The sequence below is a fragment of the Barbus barbus genome (assembly GCF_936440315.1).
Source record: "Barbus barbus genome assembly, chromosome: 3".
NCBI classification, from domain to species: Eukaryota; Metazoa; Chordata; class Actinopteri; order Cypriniformes; family Cyprinidae; genus Barbus; species Barbus barbus.
In genome coordinates this window covers 26,860,003-26,872,564 of record NC_136731.1, presented here as the reverse complement: position 1 = coordinate 26,872,564, position 12,562 = coordinate 26,860,003, and the positions used below count along the sequence as shown (strand labels likewise).

The following is a 12,562-nucleotide window of genomic DNA, read 5'->3' as shown; positions in this document are numbered from 1 at the left end:
TCACGAAGTGTGTGGATGCTGCTCTGGCTCCTTTGCGACTCCAGGGCATCCGCATACTCAATTATATCGACGATTGGTTGATTCTAGCTCAATCAGAGCTACTGGCAGCTCGGCATCGAGATGTCGTTCTTGCGCACATGGAAGTGCTAGGGTTGAGGCTGAACGCCAAGAAAAGTGTGCTTTCTCCGGTTCAGAGAACCACTTATCTGGGTGTAGTGTGGGATTCGACCATGATGCAGGCACGTATGTCTCCGATTCTCACCTCAGTCAAGAGAGTGAAAGAAAGCCAGTCATTCACTGTGAAGTAGTTTCAGAGACTGCTGGGGCTCATGGCAGCTGCGTCCAACGTGATACCTTTTGGCCTGCTGTACATGAGGCCGCTACAGTCCCCAAGGTGGTGAAGCAGATATGGAGAATATTTGGCCAGGCTCAGGTGGACCTTTTTGCGACTCAGGATACAGCGCAATGTCCCCTCTGGTTCTCTCTAGTTCCTCCAGCTCCTCTGGGACTGGACGCTATGGTACAGGCTTGGCACAGGCTTCGCCTGTACGCTTTTCCCCCGATCGCTCTGCTCCCGGGAGTTCTGGCGAGAGTGCACCAGGACGAGGTCAGCCTACTGTTAGTAGCACCGTTCTGGCCGGGCCGAGTATGGTTCTCTGACCTGATTTCTCTCCTCGACGGCTCTCCGTGGGAGATTCCCATCAGGAGAGATCTCCTCTCACAAGCGGGGGGCACTATCTTCCACCCCCGCCCGGTTCACTTCTTGGTGCGGAGACCACCACTTTGACCCATTTAACTGCCCGGTTGGTACAGTGCTGGAGTTCCTGCAGGCCCGTTTCTCCACAGGGGTTACTCACTCCACTCTGACGGTTTACGTGGCGGCCTTTTCGGCCTACCATGCCCTTCTCGGTGGCTTTACAGTGGGTCGACACCCCCTGGTTACAGGTTTCCTCCGCGGTGCGCTGAGGCTGAGGCCTCCAGTACGATCCCGGGTCCCTACCTGGCTGTGGTTTTAGAAGCTCTCTGTAAGCCTCCATTTGAGCCCATTGAAGAGATCTCTGATCGCCTTCTCACTTTAAAGACTACCTTTCTCTTGGCGATTTCTTCTCTGAAGAGAGTTGGGGATTTACAGGCCCTTTGCGCCCGGTCTGGCCAAAGCCTTCCTCTACCCTCGAGCGGGTTATGTCCCTAAAGTCCCTTCCTCTAGACCACAGCCCGTCGTGCTGCAGGCATTCAGTCCTCCTCCCTTCCGGGAGCCCGAGCAGCGGAAGCGTAATTGTATGTGCCCAGTTCGAGTACTGGACGCATATGTCCACAGAACTGCCCTGTGGAGAAGGACGGACCAACTGCTGGTATGCTTCGGTCCTCTTGGTCTGCCTGCTTCTAAGCAGACCCTTAGCAGGTGGATTGTGGATGTGATTTATCTTGCTTTTGAGTCCTCCGGTTTCCCCTCGCCTATGGGGGTTAAGGATCACTCTACCCGGGGTATGGTGGCCTCTAAGGCCTTTCTAGCAGGTGTTCCTATGCAGGACATCTGCAATACTGCGGGTTGGTCCATGCCCCTCACCTTTGTTCGATTCTATGGCCTTGATCTGCGGGTCACTCCAGGCTCTTCTGTTCTATCGCCCTTGTAGTGCTCCTGAGGGATACACACAGGGCAGGGACTTGGAAGTCTGGTGGCGTGGGCATCTCGTTCCCGTAGCGTCGATTGACGCAGCTCGAGTTCCTGGAAGGGAACGTCTCAGGTTACGTATGTAACCCCGGTTCCCTGAAGGGAACGAGACGCTGCGTCTCGAGGCCATACTCCCTGCATCCCTGCAGGCGCTTGCTTCATTCCTGGAAGCAAATGCCGGCTCCGCCGCACGTGCTTTTATGCTCTGTGACGTCACCCGCCTATGACGTCTCGCCCTTTCATTGGACAGATTACACTCTAGTTCAGAGCGCGGTCACGCTGAAGTCGTTCCCGTAGCGTCGATCGACGCAGCGTCTTGTTCCCTTCAGGTAAATTAGATGAGATAACCTGAGACGTTTCTTTCTAGCCTCCTGCTTCAGAACTTGTAGAGGACTTGAAAAAACATTGCGAGAGAGCTGGTTGACATGGTTGAGGCTGCTGGGATCCACATATATCACCCACAGAAAGCAAAAGTGGCATCAGGAGTCCAGAGGGCAAGCACTCCAAAACCTTGTTCATCAAAGAGAATAGTGCATACTATCTTTTCTTCTGGTGCAAAGTCTCACAACAACATAGCCTTCACATTTCTGATGAAGCACATCTCGTCTCATTATTTAGTCACAGTGTTGTTGCGAACTCTGAAACAACAAAGATGCCTCCTTGCCTTTGTACTACTGTCACTCTGTCTGCATCCCAAAGCTAGCTGACTGTCTCAGGACCCAAAGTCACAGCTGTCCCGATCACATTCTGTCCATTGTGTCGCAAAAATACCCTAAAATGTCGCTGAGGAAAGAAAGCAAGATCAGATGTATACTTTTCGCATTCACTAGGACTTTTTTTGGCTCGTTTAGTTTGATTGACAGTAATACTTGGCGTCTACCGTCTAAGGTAGAAGACGGACCCATCCTTTCCCTTACAGCTATAAAGAAGCTTTTATATCTGCCTTCCCAGTGAACTTGTCAACTTTGCCTTGTAGTTTTTTCCTCCAGCACTATTTGAGTTTATATTTCAGTGATTGTAGCTGTAATGGTGCTGTGCAGCTTCTACAGGCCCTACAAAATGCAAAGAAAGATGCATAAGTGACTGTACAGGAGGCATTTGTATGGGTTTTGTTGCTGAAGATGCTGCAGGATACAGGTCTTACCCAGTGTGTTTATATGGATAGAAGGTTTTGTTCTAGTCCACATTTACCAAAATTGTATTCATTTTCAGTCCATGCATTCTCTGGGAACTGAACCCATGACCTTGTCATCCCATGCTCTGTCAGTTGAGCTTCAGTAAGGATGTCTGATTCTGATCTTGATTTTTGAGGAAGGCCACCTTCCTGCAGAGTTACACTCCCACCTGCTCCAAAGCACCTGACTGGAAGATTCTAGTAAATTAAGATGAAAGCAGATGCCCTCCTGAAGAACAGTGTGCATTACTGCTAAATTATGACCATATTTTTTTTTACTGCTAAACCACATTTAAAAATGAGTTTAGCATGTACATGATAATGATGCATCATCCAATATACTACTATTAAGGGAAATAAATGGATGCATTTGCTAATTTAGTTTTAATGCACAAAATGGAAAATCATCAAAGGAGGCCGTCCTCCATTTATTTATTTATTTATTTAAATATTTATGTAGAATAATAATGTTCTGCGTGAATGCATGAATTTTGACTACAGTTATAATAATGATGATAACTGTGTATTTTATATCCTATGTTTATTAATAGAAGAGTTGCCATAATAATAACAAACTATGAATTTTGATGGAATGTTTCTGCTGAATTCACCTATGGGCTATAATGAATAATGTATTTCACGGAATTAAATAACTCCAAGTCAAGGGTCTAACTTAAAGAAGCATTTATCTTAGATTAAAAAAAAATCACAAAAAATCTAAATGAATTGTGTCCTCAAATCCTCCATTGTCAAAGAGATAAACAAATAAAAAAATTTATCCCTGATATCCAATGGCAAAAAAAGGATAATTTAACCTCAAATATATAATGCATAAAACTCATAAAAATGTTTTCATAGTAGGTATTTCTTTTTAAAGTAATTACTTTTTGGACGTTTAAATAATATGTTCGGACACACTTTATTTTAAGATCCATTTCTCGCTATTTACAAACCATTAAGTATGACTTTTACCTCAAAAAACTCCTAATGTGCTGCTTATTAATAGTTAATAAGGTAGTTAAGTTTAGGTATTGGATAGCATTAGGGATGTAGAATATGGTCATGCAGAATATGTGCTTTATAAGTACTAATAAATAGATATGTTAATAATAGTCGCATACTGTTTATCGCCTACTCTATAGTAGGGAAGTATGCAGCCCATCTTATCCTAAGCCTCAAGACCTTAATTAGCTGGTTCAGGTGTGCTAGGAGCTAAGCTGTGCAGGAACGTAGTCCTCCAGGACCAGGATTCAACACCTTTGGGCTACAGGAACCATTCATTTCCTCAAGTTCTCTTGAATGATCCAACAAAACATCACCTGTTGTACCCTGGCTTGAGTTCTCTCCAACTGTATTGGTTCATTAATTTATTCTCTCTATATCTCTCGGCACAAAAGTAACAATTGGTTTAATCTTGTGTTTGGTACTGACGAGCCCCCGGTACATGCCAGGGCTCTATTATTTAGTAGAATAGCGTGGAACAAAGAGAATGAGAGGAAGTGAAGGCCCACATGGGTGCAGCAGTGTTTATTTATCTCTCATAGTTCTGCTGCTCTGCTGAGGTGTTCGGAAACCCTTACCCTGAAGCTATGCAATGCAGCTAATGAAAAAGACTTGGCGGTTTTTGATCCAGTAAAGAAGGTATTTATTGAATTTTTATGGGGGTGGAATAAAAAGTATATGCATTAAAAGTTAGCTTTCTGGAGAGTTCAAACCCTGGAGTTATGTGGTCTACTGTGTTTGGCGCTGCAAGAGGCACAAAAAACCCATTTGATGTGACTTGAAAGTTGTGTACGGATGCAGTACGTTCGGTTGCTTTGTCGAACGGGTATTTTAAGCAGAACTTTGAAGAGAAGCTGAGTTGAAGAGGTTGGAGTTTCGGTGAGAGCTTTACCCTGTAACATTACCACAGTCTTCAATATTTGAAGTGAGAAACTATCTTGTTTGGACCTCTTTTCACCATTCTCTGGACCTGACGGAAATATCCCTTCAGACTCGTTTATATTTGATTTTCGGTATTGATGTGAACCTGAATATTTCATTGAAGGAAACCAAAGGAGATCCTTCGGCCCAGCTCTGTGGCTCAGCTTGACTCGCCTCAGATAATGATTAGGGAGATGTTTAGATTTATCTTCCATCCTCTAACACAAATGTGTTAGATGTTAATGCATAATGAACTGTTTTTTGTTATAGCAGCCTTGGGAATGGCTGCTTTTACTTAGACATTATGAACAGTACTAGAAGTTAGAAAATTGGCTATGGATTGGCAAGCAGGGATGTGTGGAGGAGCAAACAAGGTAATTTTTCACCATGAAACAAAAGCATATTCATGTAAAACATTGCTTAAAGACATTTTGTAAACAGTAATGTGCTCCTGCCAAAAACATACAAGCTTTGCATTTTAAACAGTCTCTGCTGAGATTCTTTACACGCACTGATTTAGAAATACTACTGATATCTCAGTATCACCCACACTTATGTTGCTTTAACAGAAGAGGTTTTGAAGCAGACTTATATATGATTCGAAATAAAGTCTTAAAGTCCAAAGTTTAATTGTTGTGAAAGCCAGTGTTGTATGTCATTTAGAAATAAATTGAGATTAAATTACAGTTTAATTTGAATTGAATTTGAATTGAAGTATTAAACAGTATTCGGAATAGTATTTCAATTTGAATATAAAAACGTAGAATTCAAATAAATTGAAATTCAAAAAAAAAATTACATTTTAAGATGAACTTAGAAAGTTGGCTTAAAGTTTAAAAAGCCTGAAAGTTTGAATGTTTATAGTTCTTAGAGAGCAATAGATTGGTAGACAGTTAGAACGATAGATTTAGAATTTAACTGCAATCATACTGAACTGCACTATGATTTGGAGTTAATTTTACTACAGTTGGAATTTAACTGCTATTGATTATGCATATTGTGTTTCCAGGAGCCCCATGCAAGCGTTTTGTGATTCTGGCAAACACAGCACAGACCAGCGGGGACGGTTGAGTTTGGGTTCTGATAGGCCATTAGTCATGATTCCCGTGGTCATAGGGTTGAGTTTGGCTGAGGGACGGTTGAGGCAGCGGGCTTATCTTCACTTGTACATCTCAGCCTACAAATGGCCAGCACATTCATCACAGAGAATTGACTGCAGCGGACTGTTGCTTTTAATGGATATTAAGGAAGCAGACGCTAGAACCGCTAGAACTGTGGCCTGGATATGGTCTGGCAGAGAGATTTTCTGCTGTCATTGCTTTCACACCATTGATCATCTGGGCTCCGGCTCAGCTCCATCGTGTTTGTGTGAAAGTGTCTCATTGTGCTGTGATACATAGCAATGCAGGAGAGAGAGAGAGAGGAGAACAGACTTCAGTGCACTTCTTGTCTCTGTCTTGTCTCATCTATTCTCTTCTCTTCTCTTCTCTTCTCTCCTTATCTCTTAATGCTTCTTCTCATTTTCTTTCATATAGTCAAATAAAAAAAAAAAGTTTTGTCCCATCTTTTTTCTTTTTTTCTGATCTGGTGTTTTTGTGTCATCTCCACCCTCCTTTGTTGTCTCATTTTGTGTCCACCCCATCGTCTCGTCTCCTTTCCTCCATCATGTCTCATCTTCATCTGCTGTTTTGTCTTCTCATTTCTTCATGTCTTGTCTCAGCTCATTAGCTCACCACCCCATCTTCTTTAAACTTTTTTTCTCATTTTGTCCCCTCCCCTCTATTTTGTCTTATCTCATATTTTCTAATCTTTTCTCCTCGTTTTTTTTCTTGTTTTTTCACATCTCTTCATGTCTCATCGTGTTGTTTTACATCTGTTGTTGTTTCTATTAACCTCTCATCGTCTCCTCATGTCTCCTATATTCTCATTTTGTTCATTTCTCATTTTATAACTTCACACTGAACACTTTTCTGTAGTAAAACCGTTGGTAGGCAGCAGAATTTGGATGCAGACAGTCTGTTCTATTGAGTTGTGATGGGTCAGGTTGAAGGGACAGGCAGATTTGGGGATGTTCTCTCTTTTAGTTTAGGTTAAATTCCATAGAGAACACACAGAGAGGTCTAGGCTTCTGGTTCAGCAGCTTTCAGAGAAGCCGTGCTTCATCTGTAGTTTGTACGTGTTTCTGAGACACGCGTGTCTCCGCTCAGAGCACGACAGGGGAAAAGGCTTGACTCATGCCCACAGACCACCTTAGGCATCTGAGCCCAGAACAAGAAAATTGCTATGACCTGATTTCATTCACTTTGAGCATTTATTTGTTTGATCCTGCGGCTAAATGGGAAAAGCAGACACAGTGTCACTCTCTATGGCCTCCTGTATGGCCCTGAAGCTACTTTCCCAAGTTCTTTTACTGCTTTAGAGTCTCACATAAACAGACATTTGCACTTATCTTTTTTGCTGAGACCCACAGCATATTTTCTGGCATGATAATTTGCCTATATTCATACTTTCAGATAGACTTTGATCTCTTCTTTTGCGGCATCACTTAGAGGCACACACTGCGGAGACAACGTATTCCATGTTTCCGACATAATTCTGGGTCACGACGCCTCAAGGCAGTGGTGCTTGTGTCTCTCTGCCTGCTCCCTGGGCATCAATGCGGTAAGCTTAGATGTGGGTGGGAGAAAGTTTTCCAAGGCCCGAGAGCATCATAAATCAAAACGCAACGTCAGATCCACGCAGCTGGGCTCCCAGGAACTAGGAGCACAATATGAGTTGCTGACATTTTTAATTATTTTGTCATACATCTCACACTGGTAAGCCTATTTTGAGAGCGTAATTTATGGCAGTAAATGAAAACAAATATTCTCTAAACCATCTTTCTGAAAGCCGGTTCTTGCCATGTTGATTAATGTAATATCTCTCTAGTGGTCTGTCCAGTGCCCAAGAGAATTAGGTTCTGGCCCCTTTCCGACGTGCGCACATTTTGTTACATTTCAGAGGCTTTTGGATGCGAACACACTGAAACAGCAGGTAAACAATATACAAAAACTCTCAGAAAGTAACTAATCTTCAATTATGCCTATGACATTTTTCCCCTCAAAAAAGTCATTTTTCTTTTAGTTTTCAAAATAGAGATGATAAAAAGTATTAAGGCGTGATTGTCAGAGCGTATCTCAGCAAATTGATCTTTAGATTTGATTCTCCTTTATTGGAAATGGCTGGCCGGTTAAATTGGTGCTTTTTAGCCTGGCGGGAGCACAGCCTTTTCAACAAATCAAAACGGTCATCCTCTTTGAATATTTAGATTACCTGGGCTTCCCGGCACCTTTCCTAAGTGGATTAACATTTCACGTGGCTCCCAACCTGCATTTTTAATACATTGTGGGCTGATATCAAAGAGTCCTCAGGGATCAGAAACAAGCATTCCCATTATCTTTCCCGCTGTGCTTTGTTTACCAAACCGCGAGCAGGGGCCATTCATCTAGACAATTGTAATGGAATCCAAACTAGCTGAAATAATCATAAAATCACTTTATACACAGGTCGCATCGATTCAGCTCGCGGCGTAAACCAGGTAAACACTCGGGCCCTTGCTCTCTCCACTGGCAGTGTTACACAAGATCATACATGCTGCTATTAGGCCTTTAAATCATCATGAAGGTGAGCTGTGTATGTACAAGTCAGTTTCGGAGCCTCTGATGCTTGCCAAGCCATTTCAGCCGATGCATATTTAATAATTAAAAGTCCATCAAGGCGGGCCGCTCTGACCTTTCAAAGCCGCCACTGACATCTGTGAAGGGTGCCTTTATTTCCCAGATGCAGCCCAGCCTGGATCCGCAGCCAGGTGTCAGGGTGCAGACAGCGATGTAATGCATCCTCATCAGCGGCCCGCCAATCTCCATCCCTCGCAGAACCCCCTCCCCACCCAAGCACCAACTTTTGATGGATCTCTTTATGTTAATCTGCACTTAATCATGAAACAGTAAACGGAGAACTAAGCAGAACCGAAGCTCGCTCTAATTACACGTCAATATTGCTCGCCGCAGAAGCACAGACAGCCCTCTTGTTCCTACTTCTGCTGCATTTATTTTTTATATTTGTCTATTTGCAAATGTCTCCGCGACTTGACAATCTTTTGTAGGGATCTATCTTGGAAATAGGTAATGACTGCGGCGCTTGTACTCGCGGCGTGTAGGGAGACGCTACAGGTCCCGCGGAACCGAAAAACTAATCATAAGTTTCAAAGCATCCCTGAGCCGTGCTCTGCCTCTCAAGGGCTTCTTCGCGGTGGTCACGCCTGAGCAGAAAATCTCTTAGACAGCAGTGATGTGTAATTGAGGATGTCATCAATTAATCAAAAAACGAGGGAGGAGAAAAACTATGCATGAGGAATAGGAGTCAGGGCTGGAGATACGCAATCCGTGCCTGCTTTCATCTACGGAAATAAAAATAAAACAATCCCATCCAGCCTACGTGGAGTCGTGGGTTATTAAAGCACCATGTTCTCCGCTGGTTTGAGATGGTAATTTTGCCTTAAAGAGGCACAGGGAAACTGACACCTGAATAAATTGACAGTGATACACATCAGCCACTAAGTGTCTTTCCTAAAAACTTTGGATTGATGGATGAAGTATGACGTGTTCTGATTAATCATTAGCGCAAGAGCAGCAGCTCTGACTTCTGAATGATATAAACCCTTATTAAAGGTATAGTTCACTCACTTACTCACCCTCGTGTTGTTCAAAGCCTATATGACTTTCTTTTTTCTGTGGAACACAAAAGAAAATGTCATTAAGAAAATATTGGTTGTTTTTTTTTTCTACAAAATTACTGGGGCAAAGAGCTTTCAGGGATCCATAAGGTCACAAAATCTCTATAAAAGTATCGTGAAAGCCCAAATTAGATGTTGTAATATTCTAAAAACATTTTTACTTATAGTGAGTTTTTTTGTGTGAAATGGTTTGTTCTTTGAAAAAAGGCAACTTAAAAGAATTTTTTAAAGGAAAACTCCACCGTTTTTCCATATTCCAATATGTTCTTCCCTCAACTTAGACAAGTTGATATGTACTTCTCCTGTCTCAGTGCGTGCACTCAATCGCTGTAGCGCGCGGCGCCACTATGCTAGCGTTTAGCTTAGCACCATTCATTCCTTAGGATCCAATCAGGGATGAATTTAGGAGCTATGTGTGTGTGTGCTACTGTTCAAAATATGAAAATCGAAAATTCTGTAATATTGTGAACTATTATTACAATTTAAACAACTGTTTTCTATTTTGATGTATTTTAAAATGTAATTCACTCCATTGATGGCAAAGCTGAAAGTCTTCAATATCACATGATTCTTTGATTTGGTCAATTTGTTGAAACATTTCTCATTATTATCACAGTTGAAAACATTTGTGATTCATGCCAAATAAACTGTTTTTATAATATCTTTATGAGACTTCTGTGGACTTTTCAGTGAACTGTTCACTTTTCCCAAGTCTGGGTCTCAACAAACAGCTCCCTCACTTAGATACTTGCCTGTAGGTTTATTCCCACCAATAGCGGTATTTCTGTCCATAATGACCCTTACCGCTCATTGATTCTCAGCTTGTGTCAGAATGAGGGATCAGGTACATTGAAAACCCTCAGGGCCCCATGAAATTCCTCCACGCCAGACGCATCCCAGTCAAACCCAGGGTGCAATGAGTTCATGGCAAAGCTGGTTTTATGGAACCCAATATACATCAGTTAAGCACTAATTAAAATGCGGTCACTCTATTGCGATAGTGGAATTTGTTAGGGTACCAGACTAATTGTCAATAATGGTTTAACATAGCTGTATTTCATTTGCTTTGTTACTCTCCACAGAGCCATAACGTTGGAGAACCAGCTAGTGGTGCTTGCCACGGCCGCGGCGGACGCCGGGAGGTACTACGTACAGGCTGTTAATGAGAAGAATGGAGAAAACAAGACAAGCCCATCCATTTACCTGAATGTGGCAGGTAAGTTGGTAGGGGGGAGGTGAATCTCACTAGATCATTTCTATGACCCTGCAGCTAATGTCACATGGGCAGCCACTGATGCAGCCCAGACAGAACTATCGACCAGACGTGGGAGTTATGGCCTTCAGTTTGTCTGCTCCCTCTTTTGTTTTTGCCCACGTGTTGTAGGCACAGTTTAACACGCTCGCTTCAGAAGCGCCTGTAGGTCAGCATGCAGATGCATGGTACCTGTAATTTCCACTCCCTCAGGGGGCCGTTTAATGTGGTGTATTCATCAGAGAGGAAGGGCATCAGTGGAATGACACTCAGAATCTGTTTGTTCCAGTGACACACTTGGATCTGCCAGCTGAACGTTGTTTGGTTGCTGTTGTAGTAGCTGCTTTGGCAGGTGCTACTGAGCATTGCCGGCTTTCACAATACTGATGTGCACGTCTCATTCATGCTTATGAATGCAGTGTTGATTCGTCAGAAATGGCTCAAAAATGTATTCAGTACTGATTTGATCAAATTAATTGTTGTTTTATTCATCTTACCTACTGATGTGCATAACTCTTATCAGTGCCACGTTAAGCCGTTGCGGGGCCCTTGGCTAATGCAGCTTTTTGCAGCCCATGTTGCCCATTAGGATAACGCGGCCCTGACTCTTAAACATGTAATGTTTAAAAATTACATTTTTATCATGCTGACAGCATACATGCTCCCTTCATCAGTTCAGACCAATCGAAATGGATGTTCCACTGACAAAGTGTCATTTGCTTCTATCCAAAATATGGCCAAAGAGGTGAATAGGAGGTGAATTAAATTAGCCTGCAGCAGAAATAAGCAGCCATTATTAGAGTATCCTTTCAAGCCAATTAGCTCTTCGTTATTGCTTTAGCACATTATCAAGCCTGCTTGTGATTAATGCAACAGGTGAAGAGAGACTTCCAGTTTTAGGCAAAAGTGGAGATGGAAAAAGGAAGGAAGGGAAAGGGAAGTGGTGTGTGGCCAAGTATGGTGGACCATACTCGGAATTTGTGCTCTGCATTTAACCCATCCAAGTGTACACACAGTAGTGAACATACACCCGGAGCAGTGGGCAGCTGCGGCGCCCGGGGAGCAGTTGGGGGTTCGGTGCCTTGCTCAAGGGTCTCACCTCAGTCATGGTATTGATGGTGGAGAGAGTGTTAGTTATTCACTCCCCCCACCTACAATCCCTGCCGGACCTTCAGGTTGCAAGTCCAACTCTCTGTCCATTAGGCCACGACTGCCCTATGATAAAAAATGGAAATTATTAAAGGATCTTTACCAAATGACTAAAAGACAAGGCCAGATATAAATGTTCCATAATAAGGGAGAAGAGTCTATTCATTTACAAATGTTAATGTTATCAGATAGTATTATACAAATTATTTTTATATTATCAAAAGTTTAAGGTCAGTAAAATAGTTTTAAAATTTTTACACTTCCCAAAGCTGCATTTATTTCAGAATCAGAATCAGAATTAGCTTTATTGCTATGTATGTTTCCACATACAAGGAATTTGTTTTAGTGACAGTAGCTCCACAGTGCAACAGAATGACAGCGACAGGACAGGACACAGATAATGTATAATGTACTCAAATGGACAATATGCAAAATAGCACAAACACAATATACAAAAATGGACAATTCAGTATGTACAGGTATGTTAGGTGCAAATTTTAAATGTAATATGTGTGTTAAATAAAAACTAAAACGTATGATAGTGTTGTGTGTTTTATGTTTATTGTTAAGAGTTCAAATGTTCATGAGATGGATTGCCTGAGGGAAGAAACTGTTCCT

General features: G+C 42.5%; 1 protein-coding gene across 2 annotated transcripts in view; it reads left to right on the top strand.

Moving 5' to 3' along the window:
- The window catches only part of LOC306853892 (protein sidekick-1-like), a 367,593-nt gene that overhangs the window by 198,770 nt on the left and 156,261 nt on the right, over positions 1 to 12,562 (top strand). For both annotated transcript variants that reach the window (XM_079391575.1, XM_079391574.1), the window contains exon 5: positions 10,626 to 10,759. In XM_079391575.1, the coding sequence (XP_079247701.1) occupies positions 10,626 to 10,759 (134 nt within the window). The remainder of the gene's footprint in view (positions 1 to 10,625; positions 10,760 to 12,562) is intronic.